This window comes from Aquarana catesbeiana, linkage group LG04, assembly GCF_042186555.1.
Source record: "Aquarana catesbeiana isolate 2022-GZ linkage group LG04, ASM4218655v1, whole genome shotgun sequence".
Lineage (NCBI taxonomy): Eukaryota > Metazoa > Chordata > Amphibia > Anura > Ranidae > Aquarana > Aquarana catesbeiana.
This window is the reverse complement of record NC_133327.1, coordinates 24,630,101-24,654,900: the sequence shown is the minus strand read 5'-3', so window position 1 is coordinate 24,654,900 and position 24,800 is coordinate 24,630,101. Positions and strand designations below refer to the sequence as shown.

At 44.8% G+C, this 24,800-nt stretch overlaps 1 protein-coding gene across 1 annotated transcript in view; it reads right to left on the bottom strand.

Moving 5' to 3' along the window:
* Positions 1 to 18,752, bottom strand: part of LOC141141135 (vomeronasal type-2 receptor 26-like) — a 107,903-nt gene extending 89,151 nt beyond the window's left edge. Inside the window, exons 1-2 of the mRNA XM_073628840.1 lie at positions 18,509 to 18,752; positions 4,785 to 5,044 (exon numbers count right to left, since the gene is read on the bottom strand). Coding sequence (XP_073484941.1) covers positions 4,785 to 5,044; positions 18,509 to 18,752 — 504 coding nt within the window. The remainder of the gene's footprint in view (positions 1 to 4,784; positions 5,045 to 18,508) is intronic.
* Between the last annotated feature and the right edge of the window lie 6,048 nt (positions 18,753 to 24,800).

Here is a 24,800-nt window from a genome sequence, read left to right as displayed (position 1 = left end):
CCTCCATACATTTTGGGAGTCTCCCACATGCCTTTTCGCAAACTCAAAATGTGCCATTTTGTTTTTTGCTGAAAGCAATGGCTTTCTTCTGGTCACTCTGACATAAAGCCCAACTCTATGGAGCGTACGGCTTATTGTCGTCCTATGTACAGATACTCCAGTCTCTGCTGTGGAACTCTGCAGCTCCTCCAGGGTTACCTTAGGTCTCTGTGCTGCCTCTCTGATTAATGCCCTCCTTGCCCAGTCTGTGAGTTTTGGTGTGCGGCCGTCTCTTGGCAGGTTTGCTGTTGTGCCATGTTTTTTCCATTTGGTTATGATAGATTTGTTGGTGCTCCTAGGGATCATCAAAGATTTGGATATTTTTTTATAACCTAACCCTGACCTGTACTTCTCAACAACATTGTCCCTTACTTGTTTGGAGAGTTCCTTGGTCTTCATGGCAGTGTTTGGTTAGTGGTGCCTCTTGCTTAGGTGTTGCAGCCTCTGAGGTGCAAAAGGTGTGCATATGTAATAACAGATCATGTGGCACTTAGATTGCACACAGGTGAACATCATTTCACTAATTATGTGTCTTCTGAAGGTAATTGGTTGCACCAGAGCTTTTTATGGGCTTCATAACAAAGGGGGTGAATACATACGCACATGCCAATTATTTTTTTTTATTTCTGAAAAATAGTTTTATGTATATATTTATCTAATTTTACTTCACCAACCAAGACTATTGTGTTGTGATCCATCACATATAATTCTGATTAAAAAAACATTGAACTAAAGGCTGTAATGTAATAAAATAGGTAAAAAGCCAAGGGGGTGAATACTTTTGCAAGGCACTGTAAGGGATGCTCTGGGAACCATGATTTATGGGGGAACACTGAGAACTCTGATGTAAGGGGAAACACTGTGGCCTCTGTTGTAAAGGGGAAATCTGATGTAAGGGGTGCTCTGAGAACCCCGATTTACCTTACTGTACTTACTCAGAGGCAGGAGAGAGAAGGTGCAGACTTCAGTCACAGACAGGGATGGATTGTGAGCTCACTAACCCCTTGGCAGTCAGCACCTCTCATCCAGATGTCTCTGAGGCTGCTGGGCTTCAAATTTCAGCCCCAACTTTCCTTTTCTGAGGCACAGTGTCGGGGATTGGAGTGTGGGCAGACACAGAGGGCTAGGGTTGGGGGAAAGAGGTACAGATCGAGCCCTCTCTACTCTTCCTTCTGTGTGTGTTTGGGGGGCTTTATTAGTGCTGGCTTTGGGCAGTGTGAAATAATATTGAATTTGCTATGCAGTGCCCGCTGTGATGTGTTGTGCCCACCATGTAATGTGCTGTATTCATGTATCCACCATGTAATGTACTGTGCTATTACACCCCCCCCCCCATGTAATGTACTATGCTGTGCCCCCACAGTCAGTCTCTCTCTCTCTTTCTCCCCCTCTCCCTCTCCCTCTCCCTCTCCCTTTCTCTTTCTCTCTCTCTCAACCCCTTCTCTCTTTAATTTAATTTAATTTGTTTTAACAAAAAATGTTTGTTTTTCAATTTTATTTATTTTCATAAAAAGGCCCACCAAAACCCTCAGCACCAGGCCCATAATGCTCTTAATCCGGCCGTGCCTGGCTCCTATCTTTCTTCCCTGGTGTCAGTGTTTGGCAGAGTGATCTGTAAAGTGCTGCGGTTGCTCTGCTCTTACAGGTGTCAGGACTGATGTGAGGGAGCTGTAAAACGAATACGTGCGGAGAAGTGGTGGTGGGTAGCGTGGCAGGCACTGGGCAGCACACAGTGAGTGAGGTGTCACACCCATTGTGATATCCTAAAAGAATCATCCAAAGTCCTCATAGTGCCTTTTAACATCTTATAGCTTTAGGATAATTATCCACACAGGACAGCAGGTCTTCTATGGCTTTGTCAAAGTGTGTCACATGGCTGGTGCTGACTTAGCTATGGAAGTACTGTGGGGTACAATCTGTAACACACAGGACAGCTATAAATGAACAAAGTCAGCACCCAACAGCCATGTGACACACTTTGACAACAAGGCAACTGTCAGGTTTCATGTGGAAGTTGGGGAGGAGCCAGGGGTGGGGTCGAGGGCAGAGTCAAAGCGAGCCTCATGATTTCCGATTTCTAACAGCGGCCCTGCCTATACTACCCACATCTGCCACTAAACCACCCTATACTACTCACATCTGCCACTAAACCACCCTATACTACTCACATCTGCCACTATACCACCCTATACTACTCACATCTGCCACTATACCACCCTATACTACTCACATCTGCCACCATACCACCCTATACTACTCACATCTGCCACTATACCACCCTATACTACTCACATCTGCCACTATACCACCCTATACTACTCACATCTGCCACTATACCACCCTATACTACTCACATCTGCCACTATACCACCCTATACTACTCACATCTGCCACTATACCACCCTATACTACTCACATCTGCCACCATACCACCCTATACTACTCACATCTGCCACTAAACCACCCTATACTACTCACATCTGCCACTATACCACCCTATACTACTCACATCTGCCACTATACCACCCTATACTACTCACATCTGCCACCATACCACCCTATACTACTCACATCTGCCACTATACCACCCTATACTACTCACATCTGCCACCATACCACCCTATACTACCCATACCTGCTACTATATTGCCTATACTACTCAAACCTTTTACTATACCACCTTTAATACCCAAACTTGCCACTATACCACCTATACTACCCAAACCTGCCACTATACCACCTATACTACCCAAACCTGCCACTACACCACCCTATACTATCCAAACCTGACACACATTTAGGAGATATTAACAGCCTTATTATAGGCTTACCTATAGGTACAACTTGCAAATGGAGGTTTACAACCCCTTTAACCACTTCAGCCCTCGGATGATTTGCCCCCTTAATGACCAGGCCATTTTTTGCAATACGGCAATGCGTCACTTTAACTGACAGTTGCGCGGTTGTGTGACAATGTACCCAAACAAAATTTATGCTCTTTTTTTTCCCACAAATAGAGATTTCTTTTGGTGGTATTCGATCACCTCTGCGGTTTTTATTTTTTGCTTATAAACAAAAAAAGAGTGACAACTTTGAAAAAAACAAAACAATATTTTTTACTATTTGCTATAATACATATCCAAAAAAAAATTTTAAAAACTAATTTTGTCATGAATTTAGGCCAATATGTATTCTTCTACATATTTTTGGTAAAAAAAAATCACAATAAGCATATATTGATTGGTTTGCGCAAAAGTTATCGCGTCTACAAACTACGGGATAGATTTATGGACTTTTATTTATTTACTGGTAATGGCAGCGATCTGCAATTTTTAGTGGGACTGCGACATTGCGGCGGGCAGATCTGACCTCAAATTACACTTTTTGGGGACCAGTGACATTATTACATTGATCAGTGCTATAAAAATGTACAAATCAATGTATAAATGGCACTGGCAGGGAAGGGGATAACACTAGGGGCCGATCAATGGAATTCACTGCTATAAGCAAACATAATGTATAAAAAAAATACTGATCGCTTCCCCAGAGTAATGCAATGTCACTATGTTAAAATATATTGCTCTGGTCAAAGTGTGTTAAAAAAATGTAAAATAAAGAAAAAAAATATAATTAAAAATAAAAAATACAAAAAATTAAAAAATGTTTTTCATACTGTCACCAGTCAGTGTCCCTGATCACCGCCACACCAGTTATACGATGACGCTGTACTGCACTGGTGACATTCTGTTAAAAAAAAAATAATAATAATTTCTTAATTTTCCAAAAAATGACAAAAAATTTGCAACTTCAAAAAACTTGCCATGCCTCTTACTAAATACCTTGGATTGTCCACTCTTCAAAAAGGGGTAATTTGGAAATTCTTGTACTGTCCTGGCATTTTGGGGCTTCACAAAATGTATCAGTACATCAGGAATGATCAATTTTCAGATATATACTGTATATACCATAGATTATGGACTCTATAACTTTCCTACAGACTAAATAATATACACTGATTTGGATTATTTGCACCAAAGAAATGTAGTAGAATACATTTGACCTAAAGTTATGAAGAAATATTATTTGAAAACTTTTATAACAGAAATGAAGAAAGGCGTGGTTTTTTGTTTTTGTTTCAAAATTTTCAGTCTCTTTTTTGTTTATTTAGCAAAAAATAAACCCAGTGGTGATTAAATACCACCAAAAGAAAGCTCTATTAGTGTGAACAAAATGATAAAAATTTGCATATGGGTACATTGTTGCATGACCGGGCAATTGTCATTCAAAGTGCGACAGCACAGAAGGGTGAAACTTAGCCTGGGCATGAAGGGGGTAAAAGTGGCTGGTATTGAGGTGGTTAAGGATGTGGTACCTGTAGGAAGGACATGTAAAAAATGTTCTATCCAACTTCCTGTTTTCTTTGTATTGAAAGCACTTTAGAATCACGGTTACCTTGCCCTGAATGAGTAAAGTTAAGTCTCTGTAAATCAAGGGCAGCAAGGCAGCTAGCGTAGTTTCCCCACCCTCCTGCAGGAGGCTAAGGTGTGGCAGGAGGAAGGGAAGGCTACGCTAAGGAATCAACTCTTTCTGGAGTGGACAACTTTCCTAGCAGGTTCAAAGAGACATTGCAAGTGAATTAAAAAATGTTTATAGCAAAGGAAAATTATGCAAGTGAGCATTTAAAATACCTGGTTTGTCTGTTATTTTACTCACAATTTTAAGGTTAATGACAGGGAGTTGTTTACCTGAGGATATCCATAGACTCCGGTCAGTGTTGCCGATGCCACAGATGGGGAAGTCATCTTGTGACCTACGAACATGAATTTTTTACTCTTCTTGCGACAGTCATAGTTTGGAACTGGATCCTTCATCCCAGATAATACATCAAGCACACTTTGTATAGCTTTACTTTCAATATTACAAACGTCGTAAATCTGGTACCCCAACGTGATATTTGGCAACAAATCCGTTCGGTTGTTAATCTCCTCTATGGCAAACATGAAGACTAAAAGATGTCTCAGAAAACTGAGTTCACTGAAGAGAGACAGTCAATATTATTTTTGCATGTAACTCATATGCACCTAAAAATCCAAACTAAGGGTGTATTTACACTTGCTTCGGCATCAACACACATTAATGGCTAGTTTACACTTGCTTCAAAACAAGGCTTCGGACAGGCTTTGTTAAAGCTCTTTGAATGCTAGTCAAAGCTTCTGTCACTAAATAAAATGGTTAGCTTACAGTCCTGTTTACACCTTGCTTTTGCTTTGCTTTGCTTCGGCTTTGCTTCCAAAATTTTACCCCATGTCGCTTTAGTTGTGCTTCAAAGCGTCTTCAAAGCCTCCATAGAAGTCTATGGCAAAGCTTGCTTGAAGCCCCACTGAAGCCCCACCGAAGCCTCATCGAAGCCCCACCAAAGGCTCATTAAAGCCTCATCGAAGCCCCACCAAAGGCTCATTGAAGCCCAATCGAAGCTCCACCAATGCCTCATTGAAGCCCCACTGAAGCCCCATCGAAGCTCCACCAAAGGCTCATTGAAGCCTCATCAAAGCCCCACCAAAGGCTCATTGAAGTCCCAAAGAAGCCTCATCGAAGCACCAAGTAAAAGCAAGGTGTAAACAGGACCGTAAGTCAACCATTTTATTTAGTGGAAGGAGCTTTGACTGGCGTTCAGAAAGCTTTAACAAAGCTTTAACAAAGCGTGTCCAAAAGCCATGTTTTGAAGTAAGTGTAAACTAGACCTAAGGGTTCTATCTACAGGTATATCATTTTGCATGAAGTAGGGATGGGCCAACGGTTCTTTCTGAGCATGAGTTCAGGCTGAACATTGGCTGTTTGCCCGTTTGACGAACACCCAAATTATCGGAGCGTTCCACCATTTGTTCGGCCTGCCGAATGACCACAGTGCACTGTGCTGCCGCACAGTGCATTGGAATCCCTGATTGGCTGAAGCAAAAAAGGCTTTGCCCAATCAGGGCACAGAGCACTGTCGCATGATTAAACGCTGTCATGATGACTATCCAATCATGGCTCACTTCTCTTAGTCTTGTCCCACACTATAAAATTATTCTTTCAATAGCGGCCATTTGTAGTGTGAAAGTTATGCCCCGTACACACGATCAGTCATTGATCGGACATTCCGAAAACAAAATCCATGGATTTTTTCCAATGGATGTTGGCTCAAACTTGTTTTGCATACACACGGTCGCACAAAGTTGTCAGAATTTCCGATCACCAAGAACGCGGTCACGTACACCACGTACGACGAGACTATAAAAGGCCAGTTCTGAACCAAGCCTGGCACCCTTTGGGCTCCTTTTACTAATCTCGTGTATAGTAAAAGTTTGGTGAGAGACGATTCACGCTTCTTCAGACTCGTGGTTTTTAGATCGTTTTCTGCTGTTCAGTTTGTGCTTGTGGGTTTGTATCTGTTCTTCAGTGCGTGCAGCGAGTACAATTGACTTGTCATTGTGTTCGTGTTCGTTTGTTACTGATTTTCGGGTCGCTCTTCACAGGCCTTGCTGTTCTTCGGTGCATTCTGTTACTTCGTTCTGAGCAGCCGACCGTTTTCTAGCCATGTTGCGTATACGTACTCCTCGTAGAGTTCGTGCTGTGCGGGGGCTTGGTGTTGGGGTCCTGACCTTGACACAAGTCCAGTCCAATAACAGGGTGGGGAGGAGTTCATGGACCAAGAATTGGTTGCTCCAGCGTGACCAGTTCTGTTATATGCCTTTGCTCCGTGAGATCCGTGAGAATAATCCTGACGATTTCAGGAACTTTCTCCGGATGACGGACCCCGTATTTCACCGTTTGTTGGCTTTGCTGACCCCCTATATCAGCAGGCAGGATACCTGCATGAGGCAAGCCATCACTCCGGAGCAGAGGCTAGTCGCCACCCTGTGGGACTTGGCGACGGAGAGAAGCCTGCAGGACCTCAAGTTCTCGACAGGCATCTCCCCCAGGCTCTGGGGATCATTATCCCAGAGACCTGTTCTGCCATCATCCAGGTCCTGCAGAAGGATTATATTAAGGTAAGATTTTTATCCTTTAACCTCACATTTTACTGTATAGAGTGTTTATTAATATATTGTATTTCTTTCCTCAATCCCTAATTACCATGATTGTAATATGCTGTGAATATCCCCTTTGTCCTCATGCATGCTGGATTTTTATGTAATTTTTTTTTGTCCTTCATACATATTTTCCTTCACTTTCCTCCCCAGCATGCTCTCCTGGCCCTATATTCACCTCGTGTAGTCACTTAACAATGTATTTTGTCAGATCCATAGTAGTGCTTTACCCTAAATACCCCCTAAAATGTGTAAATTTGTGATGTGTGCTTTAAATTCAGACAGAGTGCCAGAGGCTTTTTTTTTGGTCTCCCAAAATCTTTTTGAACCCTCCCTCCCCCCAACTGCTAACTCAGCTGATACCAATCCTCTATCTGCTGACTTTGCCAAACCCATACACACTATACCCACCTCTTTTGTGGTCAGATTTATGGATGAATTCCCCAAAGCATGTAGTGCAAGGGCCTGCCTGAATACTTTCAAATGGTACTGTTTCAAGTTTTTGTATCCTATTATTATCATGATAGGTAATAGCAGAATGTAAAAATGTGCTCAAATGTGTACAGTGTGTATTTATTTAATGACACTTCTTACCTGTCCAGTGGGCTGCCAATAGTGTAAAGTAAGGAGGGGCTGGCCAAAGTAATACACATTATTTATGCATTCATCTCTCAATGAAGTGGAGAGGGTTACCTGTCCAAAACATCTCCCTCCCCCCCATAAAATGTATAAAATGGCCCATGGGGGGGGATCTGATAGGTGGACCTTATACCTTTGTCTTTAAATACTCCCTAAAATAAATGTTATACTGATGTTGGCCAAGAATATTTGTGTCTAATCTGCTTTCCATGTTTATGTGCAAAATGATTGATTTATTTTTCTGGTTTTACTCCACAGTTTCCTTCCAACCCACAGGAATGGCAGACTGTGGCCTCCTACTTTGCTCAGCGGTGGGACTTTCCTAACTGCAGAGGGGCAATTGATGGGAAACACGTCCACATCGTCCCACCACCCAACTCGGGGTCATACTATTATAATTATAAGGGGTTCAATAGTATTGTGATGTTGGCGGTGGTGTCGGCTACTTATGAGTTTCTGTATGTGGATGTGGGGAAGAATGGCCGGATGTCAGATGGTGGAATCATCACCCAGACGGAGTTCTACAGGCATCTCCAGAATGGCAGCTTGGACTTACCACCTCCAGAAGACAATGTGGAAGGACTCCTATTTGTCTTCGTTGCGAAGCATTTGCGCTGGGGGACCATCTTATGCGGCCATTCACGATGAGGACCCTCACCCCGGACCAGAGGGTTTTTAATTACCCGCTGGCCAGAGCCAGAAGAGTGGTGGAGAACACGTTTGCAATCATGGCCAGCCGGTTCGCCTATTACACCCATACACATGGCGGAGTATAAACTGAATCATATCATCCTGGCGTGCTGTGTTCTCCACAACTTTTTAAGGCAAAATTCTGCCAACTATGCTGCCTCAGTGGGGCCTGAGGCCGGAATTCATGTAAATGAACTAAACCTGATGGCGCTTGAGGCTGGCCGTCCTGGCTTGCCCCCCCTGAGTGCCCGCGAGGTCCGTCTAAGATACCTTGAATACTTTGCGGGTAGGGGGGCCATCAATATGCCAGACAATGTCTGAGCCTTTTTTTAAATAAAAAAATTAGTTTACCTACTAAAATATTTGCTGACATTTACTGCTTGTGTTTCTTTTAGCTGACCCTGACTGAAATGTGGGTAGTCTTGAAAATGGCGTGATTGTGTAACATTAGAAAGCACTGTTGTGTGTTATTTACTAAAGGAAAATACACTTTGCACTACAAGTGCACTTGAGACTGCACTAAAACTGCACTTGTAGTGCAAAGTGGATTTGCTCTTAGGAAATAACCCCCGTTGTCACAGAAAACACCAATTTTACCACAAAAAAGTTTTGGAGCATTGAAAGAAGAATCCACACATTCTTGATTATCAATCTTTTTAATACAAGCACAATCACATGTGCATTTATAAAAGGTTTTTAAAACAAACCAACATGTTTGTTGTATAACAATTTTTTGGATCACATTAATAAAAGTAAAAATGTCCATTTAAGGTAAAACAGGCATGTTTAAAACCAACAAGAAATACACAAATCTGGAACTTACAAAGTTCAACTTTGATAGAAATAGAAGGCAATATCAGACATGTGTATTTATAAACTGTGTTTGATATTGCGTTCAGATGGGGTGAAGTCACCCCTGGAAAAGCCAAATTTTGAAGATGCACACAAATTGCTGAATGTCAACATGTGCTAGCTGTCATCATGGGGGATCAAGGGACGTGTTTTGGGGGTGCAACCCCTTCAGCTACTTTATTATTGAGGAAGGGGTTGCACCCACAAAACGCGTCTATTGATCTCCTGTGATGGCAGATAGCATATGTTGACACACTGTGTGCATCTTCAAAATTTGGCTTTTCGAGAATATGTAAAAAAAGGTGCAAAAATTTTTTCAATTAAAAAACAAAAAAAAATCAGGGATTTGGAGGTGTTTTAAACTCTCCCTAAAACATCAATTATGTTTTCATTTTATTTTGAATGCCATTGATGTTTTTCTGAATGTTTTCCAAGTCCCTATTACATCCCATGATCTCCCCGATCAGGATCTGTGCACTTTCACTGGTGAAATGTCCTTCATCCACAACATCACGATCACCTAAAAATATAGAAACGAAAACACACCATGTATTATAAATATGCCGGCATCCATCTCTTACCTGAGCCTGTGGTCGCAGACACTCACCTGTTGTGAGGACTCTTTTTATTACGTCTCCCTCCTCCTCCTCCTGTTGACTTTGGGGGATTTCTCCTTCTTCCTGAGGTGGGGGTCTGTTGTCTCTTCTGATGAGTGGTGTACTCTGAGTCTTTTCTCCCCTATGTAAAAAAAAAATAGATATACGTAGCACACAGATATTTGATGGCACAAATAGGAATATGAAACATTGCTTGGAAGTGGGGTACAATTGTCTATTTTGGTAGAGTTCGAAGATGAAGAATTTTTTTTTATCTTTTGTCAAGCTATAATACTTACCTGTTTTGTACAAGCGTCACAGATGGAGACACCACTATAGTATACACTGGAGCACCTGTGTGGGACCCCCTAATAAAAAGGGTGTTCTGGTGTCCCACACTAGTGCTCCTGAGTCCAGATGTGTAAACAGCTGCTGAGTGTCCTCTCCTTACACAGAATCTAGTTTGCAGTTAATTCTAATTACAAACCCATCTACGAATGAATAATGTGCCCATGAACATGAAAGTTGCCATTTTAAACTGTACAACAGTAAAGAAAAGCACATGGAGCAGCACGAACATTAGAAAAATCAAGAATAGGAACACAGGACAACTACTTACTTTTTTGCAGCACTCTCCTGATCCTTCTGTACTGCTCATGCTCCCTTAATTTGAGGTCCGACCACCGCATCCTGAGTTGATCCTTGGATCGTCGTACCCCAAAATTCCTGTGCAGACTCTTGACCACTTTCGCAATGATCTTGGCCTTTCTGACATTGGGGTTGGGGTAAGGTCCATACTTCCCGTCATAGTCGGCCCTCTTCAGTATGTCGACCATCTCCAATATCTCCCCAAAGGACATATTTGAGGCCTTAAATCATTTCCTCCGGGATCGGGACGTTTCTAGCTCCAGGCTTTCCTCCTCCTCCTCCTCGTTGCTGTAATTAGCATGCACCTGCTGTGTCTCTGCCATGTGCTCTTCCCCCACTGCGCCCAACGAGAAGGGGCGGGGAATAGACTGGAAAGAAAATCAGGGGCGGGCGGAGTTTCACGCATGCGCAGTGTATATAAAGCGTAACACGCGCGCGTCTTACATAAGATCTGTGAGCGGAGGAAGGAGTATCAGAAGCGCTGATCGTGATAACAAAGGTAACATTTAAACTTGCACCTATACTGCTTAGAAATTGAGGCCTATATTGGGAGAAGATTAGGAGACTTTAGCCTGACCTTAGGGTTTATCTTGTGTTGTGTCTTGCAGAGAAAATGTATGGCTTTAATGACTACAACTTACTCCCCCTGTTCATAGACAAATACAGGGAGCTGCCCTGTCTGTGGCAGGTGAAACACCCCCAATACAATAATAAACAAAAGAGGCAGGCAGCGCTGGAGAAACTGCTGGAGTTGGTGAAGCCGGTGGTCCCCATGGCAACTATCCCCTATTTAAAAACCAAAATTGGTGGCCTGAGGAGCACATATCTTAGGGAGCGCAAGAAGGTCACGGATTACCAGAGATCCGGAGCTGCAGCAGATGACGTTTATGTCCCCAGGCTCTGGTACTATGAGAGACTAAGATTTCTGTCAGACCAGACTGAAGTCAGGGAATCCCTCTCCACTCTTCCTTCCACTCTTCCTTCCACCCTATCTTCCACCCCAGCTGAGGCTTCCAATGTCCAACCTGGGACTTCCAGGCAGGAAGAAGTGTAGGAGCCCAGCTAGAGCCAGGCATAGCATTCTTCTACAGATTTCTGGTCAATAAATAAATGATGTTTAATAGATGTTATTATTGATCACTAATTGCTGATTTAATAGTGTTTTACATATCAATAGACAGTAGTGGGCAAAAATAATTGGGACAAGAATGAAAAATGCTGGGCTCAGAATGATAATATGTTATATTTGTTAACATTCAATTTGCAACAGTCATGAAATGAAAATTGTGTGTGATTAATGAAGAAAAACTAAAACTATGTCCCTTTTTCATACACAGGAAGACCTCAGCCAGGGGGAGGCTGTGGAATGTGGCAACCAGGAGGAGGCGGGGTTAGTGGCAGCCAGGAGGAGGCGGGGCTAAGTGGCAGCCAGGAGAAGGCCGGGCCCAGTAGGAGCCTTACCGAATCGCAGGTCCCTCCCCTCCGTCTTCCAAACAAAAGACCCAGGAAGGGGAGTAACGTGCAGGATTCAGCACTCAGGTTGATTCAGGAGGCTTCTGTGTCCCTCAGAGCCTTCCCCACTCCTGAAGAGGCCTTTGCCTGCATGGCTGCCACAAAACTGCAGGGCATGCAGGAGGGTCAACGCCTCATGTGTGAGGACATTCTTTATAAAGCCTTAACTAAGGGGGTGAGGGGCAAAATCACACCCAATATCCATTTGTGTGAGTTGGACCATCCTCCTCCTCCTCCTCCTGCCACAACTCCACCACCAGAGCCACAGCATGGAAGGAAACGTGGAAGGAAGATCAGAGAGTGATGACCTGTGTTCAGTTTGGTCTGACAAAAGATGCAGGCTCTTGTATGACCACAGCCTGGGGACATGTATGTTATCTGCTGCTGTTCATAATTCTCTTGGACTTCTGGACCAGATTGAACCCCCTTATATATGGACTCCTCAGGCCACCAATTTTGGCAGGAAATAATTGATGTCTGCCCTGGGGGCCAAAGGCTCCACCAATTTTGGATGTTTCTCCAGCGTTGCCTCCCTCTTTGTTTGGTTCGGATCCCTTAATAAAGGTTTTTTGGTTTCAATTATACTCGCCTATGTGTGTTTTCCTTCAAAAAGTACAGTTTGTTTATGAGGAGGCAGGTACATTTCGAAAATACAATGTGAAATTAACAAGTGACACCAACACCAAGTAACCTCCTTGAGATTAAATAATACAAGATAATGGTGTTGTGGTAACTTGACACACAAAACACACCCAAAAATATTCTGGTGTAAAAACAAAAAAAAAACAAAAAAAATCAGGCTTGAAAAAATACAAACCAAAAAAAATAAAATATATATCTTTTTTGTCAGATGTGACAAATCAAAATATATTGATGAAATCATGCTAAATAATAAAGAAAGATGTTTGTGATAGCTCTGTGTGAATATGAGCAGCAAAACTACTTAATTCTTCTCGTATTATAAAGAAAAACAGAGTGCGCTGCATTAAACTATTTAAAATATTGCAGCCTGACGAAAGTGCTATATCCATTCCGAACGCTAAGTTTACCAGACCGAGCAGTTCCGTCTCTGAATTTCTTCTAAGCATGCGTGGCACTTTGTGCGTTGGAATTGTCCACACACGGTCGGAATTGATGCATTCGGATTTCGTTGTCAGAAAATTTTATAGCGTGCTCTCAAACTTTGTGTGTCGGAAAATCCGATGGAAAAAGTCCGATGGAGCCCACATACGGTCGGAATTTCCGACAACAAGCTCTGATCGCACATTTTCCGTTGGAAAATCCGACTGTGTGTACAGGGCATTAGTGTGCTATAGTGTTCTATTGTGATTCTATTGTCAGTATAGAATATCAGTTTAGTGTGAATTTAGTGACAGTTCAGTCAGTGTGAGTGTTGTATGACCACCATTTAGCTTTACATTAGTATGAATCTAGTGATATTTCAGTCAGTGTAAGAGTAGTGACCATTCATTTTTACATTAGTGTCAGTTTATTTTGTCAGAGCAGGTTTACAGTATAGTTCAGTGATTAATGCACGTTTAACGCAGTATATTTCTGTGCTTTACGTGTCATTTAACACAGTATATTTCAGTGCCGTTACAGCAAGTTTAACGCTGTATATTTCAGTGCGTTACTTGCTGTTTAATGCAGTATATGTTAGGTACCTGGTAGTTGAGCCCGACTGGTAGAAGGAGACCTCTCTTAAACGCTGGTTCAGGAGCCACTGGAGATGGGAACAGTGGTTTCCAGAGCACAGTGGGTAGGAGGGCCTGATGCAGGTTCCAGCAGAAGCAAGCTCTGGAACTGGAAGGACGTCCCTCTGGGATGGCTGAGCTGTGGATGCAGGTAGACTGGTGCAGGTCAGTAGGCAGGCAGGTGGATGATAAGGCAACAGCAGGATCTGAAGCTTGACAGAGCAGGCTGGAGGCAGCGCCACAGGACACAGGCAAAGCAGGGTCAGACAATCCGTTTGGCAGGAGATCAGGCAAGTATATAGCAGGAGGGATAATCCAAGAATAGTCAGGCAGGCAGGAGTTCGGCAATGGGTCACAAGATATAAGCAAGGTCAGGCAGGCCGGATCGGATAGGAGACTGGAGAATGGTCAGACGGAGCCGGGTCACTAGCAAACAACAATAGGCAGGATACAGGAACTCAGGTGCAGAGCTGCAGACGAACAGCACCCGACAGAAGCATCTGACAGACTTTTAAAGGGCCCTTGGCGCCAAAACAGCGCTAGCGCGAACGCACGAACGGGCGCGCGCAGGAGCACGCTGGCGCCCCCTGGTGGAGAATTCAGCAAAACTGTCCTGGAAAGGCCCTTCGTGCACCTGCGTGCACGCATATTCGCCTGATGGCCACTGATATGCCCCTGACATTGCCCCCTCCCAACGGGCAGCCTCCGGATGCCCAGATAACTTTTCTTTTCAGGATGAGCAGAGAAATAGGCATGAATCAAACGTTTGGCATGAATATTACTGTCAGGCTCCCATGAGTTATTTTCCGGACCATACCCCTTCCACTTAATCAAAAACTGTACTTGCCCAGATCTCTTTCTGCAATCAAGGATGGCCTCCACTTCGTATTCCTCATTACCGTCCACCAAAACCGGTTCAGGGCTGGTGCCCCTATCAGGAAAAGGATCATCTACAGCAGGCTTCAAAAGTGATACATGAAACACAGGGTGGATTTTGAGTGGATCAGGTAAACACAATTCATAGGATACCTCGTTGATTTTTCTTTTCACAGGGAAGGGCCCAATAAATTTAGGAGCAAGATTTTTGGAAGGACAAGTCAACCTAATATTATCAGTAGACAGCCATACCTTGTCACCAAGCTGAAGGTTTAGATCTCCTTTTCTTTTCTGATCGAAGAACCTCTTGCTGTCCGCTTTTGCCTTTGATACCGCTTCCTGTAACATCCGGTTATTCTGACTGAGGAACTGCACTGTGTCCTGAACCGCTGGAACTGAAGATTCTGAAAGAAAATCTGGTAAGAAAGATACATGAAAACCATAATTGGCAAAGAAAGGAGATTGACCCGTGGCAGAGTGGCTGGCATTGTTATAGGCGAATTCCGCTAGGGGCAACAGGGACACCCAATCATCTTGCACAAAAGATGTGAAACACCTAATGTATTGCTCCAGTGTCTGATTTGTCCTTTCAGTTTGCCCATTCGTTTGGGGGTGATATGCTGAGGACAGGGCTAGTTAAATTTTCAGGATTTCACACAGGGCTCTCCAGAAGCGTGAGGTAAACTGTACCCCCCTATCGGGCACTATATTTGCGGGGATTCCACGCAGCCTAACAATCTCCTTGAATGAACACACGGGCCGTTTCAACAGCAGAAGGTGTTCCTTTTAGGGGTACAAAGTGGGCCATTTTAGACAGCCGGTCAACGACCACAAAGATCGCCGAACATCCTTCAGAGCATGGCAGTTCAACTATAAAGTCCATTGCTATCATCCTCCAAGGTCTATCTGGTACAGGCAACGGTCTCAGTAGTCCCCAGGCTCTGTTCCTAGGAGTCTTATTCTGAATGCAGACGGAACAAGAGTTAACATATTTCCTGCAGAATTCCTTCAGATTAGGCCACCAGAAGGTGCGTTGCACCAGCTCAAGGGTCTTGCGAACCCCGAAATGACCTGCAAGTGGGTGGTCATGCAATAATGTCAGTACCTTGACTCGGGCGCTCTCTGGTACAAAAATTTGACTTCCTCTCCACAATAATCCATCTCGAGATGTTAAAGAGGATTCCTGGAGACTTGAAGGTTCCGGTGATGCTTCTCTGATCATGGGCAGGAGATCCGTTTGAAGAAGTAGGAAGCTATTTGCCGGCAGAATAGTGTCAGGTACAGAAAGGTCCTTAGGGTTGTCAAACATGCGCGACAGCGCGTCTGGTTTTACATTTTTAGATCCAGGCCGGTAGGTAATGTGGAAACAAAACCGTGTAAAGAATAGGGCCCAACGGGCCTGTCTGGGTTTTAGTCTTTTAGCAGATCTTAAATATTCAAGGTTTTTGTGGTCAGTATATATCAGTACTGGATGGACTGCGCCTTCTAACAGATACCTCCATTCTTCCAAAGCTGTCTTGATAGCAAGTAACTCCCGGTCTCCCACATCATAGTTCCACTCAGCCGGTGAAAGTTTTCTAGAAAAGAACCCTACGGGATGCATCAGGTCCTTGCTGCCCTGTCGTTGAGAAATGACAGCACCCACGGCCACTTCGGAAGCATCCACCTCCAGGATAAAAGGTAAGGACGGGTCAGGATGGCTAAGGGTCGGAGCTGACATGAAACGTCTTTTTAATTCTTCAAAGGCCCTCTGAGCCTCCGGGTTCCAGTGGAAACGAGAGTTCTGTTTGGTTAACTGCGTGATGGGGGAGATGATGGCAGAAAACCCCCTAATGAACTTTCTATAAAAATTTGCAAAACCAATGAAGCGTTGCACGCCCTTCTTGTCCAGGGGAGCTGGCCAATCTAACACAGCGGACACCTTCTGAGGATCCATTTTGATGCCGGTTGGGGAGATCACTAACCCCAGAAACTGAATCTCGTCCCGTTCAAATTCGCATTTCTCCGCCTTAGCATACAGTCTGTGCAAACGAAGTCGGTCCAGAACTTTACGGACATGTTCCCTGTGTTGGTTGAGTGAACTGGAGAAGATTAAGATGTCATCCAAATAGACGATTACAAAGATGTCCAGGTAATCTCTAAACACGTCGTTGACCAGATGCTGGAATGTGGCAGGAGCATTGCATAGGCTGAAGGGCATGATCAGATACTCATAGTGTCTGAAACGGGTCCGGAAAGCCGTCTTCCATTCATCTCCGGCCTGAATGCAGACCAGGTTGTAGGCCCCTCTCAGGTCCAGCTTGGTGAAGATAATGGCAGGCCTCAACTTCTGGAACAGTTCAGGTATCAGGGGCAACGGGTAGCGGTTTTTGACTGTAACCTTGTTTAGCTCCGGATAGTCCACACATGGACGGAGAGTCTGATCTTTTTTAGAGACAAAAAATATTCCGGCACCAGCTGGTGAAGTAGAAGGTCGGATAAAGCCCTTTTCGAGGTTTTCATTTATGTATACCTTAAGTGCCTCTTGTTCTTTTTCAGACAACGGGAAGATGCGCCCGAAAGGAATCTCAGCCCCTGGGAGTAGCTCAGTTGGGCAATCATAGGGACGATGGGGTGGCAGGGCGTCTGCTCCCTTCTTGCTGAACACATCTGCAAATTCCCGGTAGGCCTCGGGTATAGTTTGAAGCAGGTCTTGATCAATGTCCATACAAAGTAGGGTAGTAGCAGATTCAGAGGGTTCAGGTAGGCAATGTCTTTGGCAGTAAGGTGACTGGAACTTGATTTCGCCTGTGACCCAGTTAACATGAGGGTTATGGGCCCGGAGCCAGGGCAAGCCCAAAATGATCGGGAATAATGGAGATGAGATAACGTCCAGAGTTAGGATCTCTTTGTGTTGAGATAAACAGGTGGCAGACAAAGGAAGAGTTTCCTGAGAGACTTGTCCCGATTTTATGTGGGACCCATCGGCCAAAAAAACTGAAAGTCTATGTGTCTTGTTCTTTAGGGGAAGATTTTGTTGGGCAGCGAAAACAGCTACATGCCCCAGAATCAATAATGGCGTTGACCCTAATTGTTCTTCCCTGGAGCTGTAATGAGAGAGGGAGAGCAAGTTGAGTTGTATTGGCAGTTAAAGCGGATAAACTGGCCGGAGTAGAAGAAAAACACTTACGGGTCTTTACTGGACAGTTGTTCACATAGTGGCCCGCCCCACCACAGTAGAGACAGAGATTTAGCTGGCGCCTGCACGCCCGTTCTTCTGGGGGCAAGGTGGAACGCATAAGTCCCAGATGCATTGGCTCAGGAGCATCAGGTGTCTGGGTGACTGGACTTGGGCAGGCAGGAGGTAGATACCGGGAGGCAGGAACCGGAACTCTTGCAGTCATCCACATAGTGCGCGTCTGTTGATAAGAATGTTCAGACCGGTGTTCACGAAGGCGTCGGTCAATCTGGATGGTAAGAGTGATGGGTTCTTCAAGGGTATCTGGCATCCCTACTCAGGCAAGCTCATCCTTAAGACCCTCAGATAGCCCCATGCAGAACTGGTGACGTAGAGCTGCATTGTTCCATTGAGTGTCCACGCTCCAGCGTCAAAAGTCTGTAACATAGTCCTCAGCCGGCCTACGGCCTTGCGGGAGCGCGAACAATGCTGCCTCAGCGGTGGCAGTCCGCTGAGGGTCCTCGTACAACTGGGCCATAGCTTCAAAAAAGGCGGGCAAAGACTGGATCTGTACAGAGTTGGTTTCAAGCAGGCGGTGGGCCCAGGTCTGGGGTTCCCCCTGGAGAAGGGATATGACAAATTCCACTTTAGTAGCCTCCAAGGAAAAAGTCCGTGGCTGTAGGGCGAAATAAAGTTGACAGGCGCTGCGGAAGGCCAGAAACTTGGTTCAGTCACCAGAAAACTTCTCAGGGATAGGGACCCTTGGTTCAGGTGGAAGCATGACCACAGAGGGTGGTGCAGCTGCCTGTGCTGGAGCAGCTGCGGAGGCAGGGGCCACACCTCCAGGACTACTCAGATTTAGCACTTGACCCTCCAGTCTGTTGTAACTGTCTTGCAAAGTCTTTACAGCCTGGGTAAGTGCCGCTAGGTGCGTGCAGCTCTCCTTGATGGGAGAGGCCTCTCCTGCGGGCTCAGTCATGGCTGTTCGTACTGTTAGGTACCTGGTAGTTGAGCCCGACTGGTAGAAGGAGACCTCTCTTAAACGCTGGCTCAGGAGCCACTGAAGATGGGAACAGTGGTTTCCACAGTGGGTAGGAGGGCCTGATGCAGGTTCCAGCAGAAGCAAGCTCTGGAACTGGAAGGACGTCCCTCTGGGATGGCTGAGCTGTGGATGCAGGTAGACTGGTGCAGGTCAGTAGGCAGGCAGGTGGATGACAAGGCAACAGCAGGATCTGAAGCTTGACAGAGCAGGCTGGAGGCAGCGCCACAGGACACAGGCAAAGCAGGGTCAGACAGTCCGTTTGGCAGGAGATCAGGCAAGTATATAGCAGGAGGGATAATCCAAGAATAGTCAGGCAGGCAGGAGTTCGGCAACGGGTCACAAGATATAAGCAAGGTCAGGCAGGCCGGGTCGGATAGGAGACTGGAGAATGGTCAGACGGAGCCGGGTCACTAGCAAACAACAATAGGCAGGATACAGGAACTCAGGTGCAGAGCTGCAGACGAACAGCAACCGACAGAAGCATCTGACAGACTTTTAAAGGGCCCTTGGCGCCAAAACAGCGCTAGCATGAACGCGTACGCGCGGACGGGCGCGCGCGGGAGCGCGCCGGCGCCCCCTGGTGGGGAATTCAGCAAAACTGTCCTGGAAAGGCCCTTTGTGCACCTGCGTGCACACATATTCGCCCGATGGCCACTGATATGCCCCTGACAGTATATTTCAGTGTGTTACATACCGTTTAAAGCAGTATATTTCAGTGCGTTATTGCAAGTTTAATGCCGTATATTTCAGTGCCTTACAAGCCGTTTAACTCAGGATATTTCAGTGCCTTACATGCCGTTTAACTCAGGATATTTCCGTGCATTACATGCCATTTAACACAGTACATCCCTGTGCATTAGTGCACATTTAACCAGTGGCGGCCCATGCATTGAGGGTGCACGGGTGCCCAGCCCCTTTCAGGATGCCGGACGCATGGACTTCTATGGCGGGGGTGTTTTTTTTTTACGCACCTGATTAGAGCCAGAGGCGCTAATAGGCTTCAAAATAGGGTGGGCTCGGGTGCAGAGAGTGCGCCCTGATCCCACCCAATTGTGTGATGATAGCGAATACATTTTTGCTATTTTCACACTATCGTTCCTCCCCACCAATCAGAAGGCAGGTCAGTGAGACCTGTTTCCCAATTGGCCAAAGCGCCAGGTGATCCTATTGGATACCTGGTGCTTAGGAAGAGGAGGCCCCAGCAGGGGAGGCACGTACTGGACTCCAGGAAAGACACCTCCCCTGCCACCGCTGCTGCTCTGGAGTAGATACAGTCAGGAGCACTCAGAGAGGACACTACAGCCTGGCGGTAAGTGCCGGACCTCCCGCAGGGAGGTGCTGTCAGAGCCATGAGCACCGCTGAGGAGGTAAGCTGTCAGTGCTGCGAGCCCGCTGGATGGTGAGCGGGGGGGGCGTACTGTCAGAGCCGTGAGACGCTGAGCTGTGTTTCCTGACCTGTGAAGTTGTATACACTGACCTGTGATGTTGTATACACTGACGTGTGCTGTATACACTGATCTGTGATGCTGTATTCACTGATCTGTGATGCTGTATTCACTGATCTGTGATGCTGTATACACTGATCTGTGATGCTGTATACACTGATCTGTGATGCTGTGTACACTGATCTGTGATGCCGTATACACTGACCTGTGATGCTGTATACACTGACCTGTGAGGCTAAGCTGTATTCCCTGATCTGTTAGGCTATATACACTGACCTGTGAGGCTATATATACTGATCTGTGAGGCTGTATACACTGATCTGTGATGTTGTATACACTGATCTGAGAGGCTGAGCTGTATTCCCTGATCTGTGATTCAATATACACTGATCTTTGAGGCTGTATATACTGATATATATCAATATATATACTGATCTGTGAGGCTGTATACACTGATATGTGATGCTGTATACACTGATCTGAGAGGCTGAGCTGTATTCCCTGATCTGTGATTCTATATACACTGTTCTGTTATGCTATATAACCTGATCTGTGAGGCTGAGCTATATACCCTGATCTGTGAGGCTGAGCTGTATACCCTGATCTGTGAGGCTGAGCTGTATACCCTGATTTGTGAGGCTGAGCTGTATACCCTGATCTGTGAGGCTGATCTGTATACCCTGATCTGTGAGGCTGAGCTGTATACCCTGATCTGTGAAGTTGAGCTGTATACCCTGATCTGTGAAGCTGAGCTGTATACCCTGATCTGTAAGGCTGAGCTGTATACCCTGATCTGTGAGGCTGAGCTATATACTCTGTCCTGTGATGCTGGGCCTGTATACTCCTGGCACTGTGGGCGGAAGCAAGTGGAATACAGGGGATGGAGTGGGTGGATTCTACAAGGGGTGGGGCTTATGAGAAGTGGAAGGGGTCAAAAAGAAATGGGGGGATCTGGTGCCCCCCATCCTAAAACATCACTAGCCGCCACTGCGTTTACATTTCAGTGCATTACGTGCCATTTAACGCAGTCTATTTCTGTGCGTTGGTACACGTTTAAGGCAGTACATTTCAATGCGTTAGTGCAAGTTTAACGCTGTATATTTCAGTGTGTTACGTGGCATTTAACGCAGTATATTTCAGTGCTTTATGGGCTGTTTAACATAGTATATTTCAATGCGTTACTGCATGTTTAAAGCCATATATTTCAGTGCATTACTGCAAGTTTATTGCTGTATATGTCAGTGCGTTATGTACCATTTAACACGGTATATTTCAGTGCATTATTGCAAGTTTAACATCGTATATTTCAGTGCATTACGTGCCATTTAACCCAGTATATTTCAGTGCGTTACTGCACGTGTGACACAGTATATTGCAGTGCGTCAGTGCAGTTTTACTGCAGTTTGTTATAGTGTATCAGTGGAGTGTGTCTGTGTAGTGAGTACTCAAGTTAAAGTGCACAAACAACACTTTCCATTGATTAAAGTGCATCCACGTACACATTTCCACATCTTTATTACTTTTTGTTAATAAGCACCCCCCCATCATGTCTGGGAGGACAACATGGAGAGGCAGACATTCCCATGGCACTGTTAGGGGGCCAGCACAGTCTGTGTCCACAGGCAAAGATGCATATGGGCAATCCTCAGGGAGGGCATCATTTCCTCTGTTTATGATGTTGCCTGTGTTATCCAGCCACAGCATGCAAAGGTGGTGGTGGATTGGCTTACTAAACCATCCTCATCCTCCACCACCCAAGCAGAGACTAGTGCGCAGTCCACTGCAGCTGCCAGAGTGGCTAAACCTGCCTCCTTGTCCACAGCTATTCCTGCCATAGCCCCAGCATTAGGCATGGAGGAGTCAGCTGATATAGTTGAACACAGCTTCAGCCACTTGCACCTTGAATATGCACAGCCATTACTTGATTCAGATGTTGGTTTTGATGTTGAGGAAGGAAGGAACATGAGCATACAGAAAGGGGAGAACACTGGTACACAAATTGGCAGTCATGCTCTCCTAGCCGCAGCTGGGAGAGCATTTCATTTTTTTTTAATTTTTTTTTTTTTTACAGCAAGGCCAATTCTTTCTTTCAAGAGTATCCCTTTAAGGTTACGGGATGAAGGCACTAACACTCAAAGACCAATTTTTCCACACCTGTTTGACAGGGGTGTCAAATTTCCCATGAAAAGATATAATAAAATATTTACAAAAATGTGAAAGGGGGTGTACTCGCTTTTGTGAGATACTGTAGATAAACAACATTATATACATGATTTTTTTTCAAACTTGATATACTGCTCAAAAAACCCCAACGCGTATCGATTTATGCTAGTTAAAATCTTCCTCAGGGGATAAGGACATCTAAATCATGAAACATATAAAGTTAAAATATGTTTACATACAGAGAAACCAACAAAATATGTATCCATACTATATTGGATCACATCTCTCGTAGGCTCAATTTGGGCCCCGGTGTGTCTCCTTGTTGGGTGACCATTCTGAAACCCACCTTCTTGGGTGTTTTTTTAGTATGCTCTGGTCACCTGTAAACCTCTCCATTAAAGGTATGCTCATTGATGGTCACTGCATAAATGTTGATCCAATATAGTATGGACACATATGTTGTTGGTTTCTCTGTATGTAAACATATTTTCCTTTATATGTTTCATGATTAAGATGTTCTTATCCCCCTGAGAAACATTTAACTAGCATAAATCAAAATGCGTTGGGGTTTTTTGAGCAGTATATCAAGTTTGATTTTTTTTTTTTTTCATGTATATAATGTTGTTTATCTATGTCATTAGGACATCCTGTGTAGTATAGAGGGTGCATAAACCAGAGCCCATGTTTTTATATTTGCACTTTCTTTTTGAAACTTTATGTCATTATCTATCAATAAAATATATTTGTTATATTAAAGCCCCGGGCCCAGATGGGTTCTCCCTTCAATATTATACGGCCTTCACTGATTTATTAGTTCCTAATCTCCTTGATACATATAACGCCTTATCTAATCCCCAGGTAAAACCCGACAGAATGCTTGCAGCTCACATAGCAGTAATCCCTAAAGAGGGCAAGGACCCTTCCGCAGTAGCTAATTATCGACCGATATCACTCCTGAATGTTGATATCAAAATTTACGCAAAAGTATTAGCTAATAGAATTCTTCCCCTGGTGCCCGACCTTATCTCGTTAGATCAGGTTGCTTTTGTTCCTGGCCGTGAGGCACACTATCCGCACACTAAACTTGCATCAGTGGATCGCTTCTTCCAAAACACAAGGATTCCTTCTTTCCCTGGACGCTGAGAAGGTGTTCGACAGAGTGGCCTGGGATTATATGCGGAAGGTACTCGCTGCTGTAGGATTGGGGACCCGAATGCTATCATATATCATGGCGCTTTACACGAACCCATCCGCAGCTGTAAAAATCAATGGCCACCTGTCGAACGCCTTTCCCATCAGTAACGGCACCTGTCAGGGGTGTCCACTTTCACCTTTAATTTACATCTTAACCCTGGAACCCTTCCTTAACAGACTGAGAGAAAACCCAAATATCCAAGGGGTCACAGTAAAGAACAGAGAGTTTAAGGTCGCAGCTTTTGCTGATGACATTCTGCTCTCTCTACAATCGCCCATTGTATCCCTGCCCAATCTCCTTAAGGATATCGAATACTTCAGCAGCTTATCTAACCTCAAAATCAATTATGCCAAATCTCAAGCACTGAACAGCTCCCTCCCATCCCAGGTAGTGTTACTTTGCCAAACGTCTTTCCCTTTTCGTTGGGAGCAAGAAACACTCACTTACCTTGGCATTCGAGTTCCCACTCGTCTGTCTGAACTATACTCGAAAAACTTTCACACGGCCCTTCTCCAGACCCAAAAACACCTAAAAGAATGGAGTAGTTTAAACATATCATGGTTTGGCCGCGCGGCCCTGATTAAAATGATTATCCTGCCTTGTCTTCTCTATATAATGCAATCAATTCCCATTCCTTTACCACAAACCTTTTTTAATTCCTACCGGAAAGCCTGTTCTGCTTTTCTGTGGAGGGATTCTTCGCCTCGTATTAAATTTACCAGACTTACATTACCCAAACTCAGAGGAGGAATAGGCTTACCAGACCTTCATAAATACCACAAGGCGTGTCTCCTCACGAGGATCGCTGATTGGAACATCCATGCACATAAAAAATCTTGGGTCTTCCTAGAGAAATCATTCTCGTCAGGACCTCTACACCTCTTCCCATGGATATCCTCCAAGAATTGGCCCCACAATCTCTTAGCCCATCCGCTTATCTACCCTACACTCCTGGCATCCAAAAAGAGCTTGACACACGGTTTATTTACCCCTCTACCGAGCCCCGTAACCCCTTTATGGGGAAATCCTGATTTCCCACTGGGGACCTCTGAGAACTTTCTGAGTCAGGAATGGCCTTTCGAGGACGTCCTCGCTCTACCATTTTATTCTAATGACAAACCCTTATCCTTCGAGTCCCTACAATCTATCTCTAAGACATCTTTTTTATCATTCTGGACATAC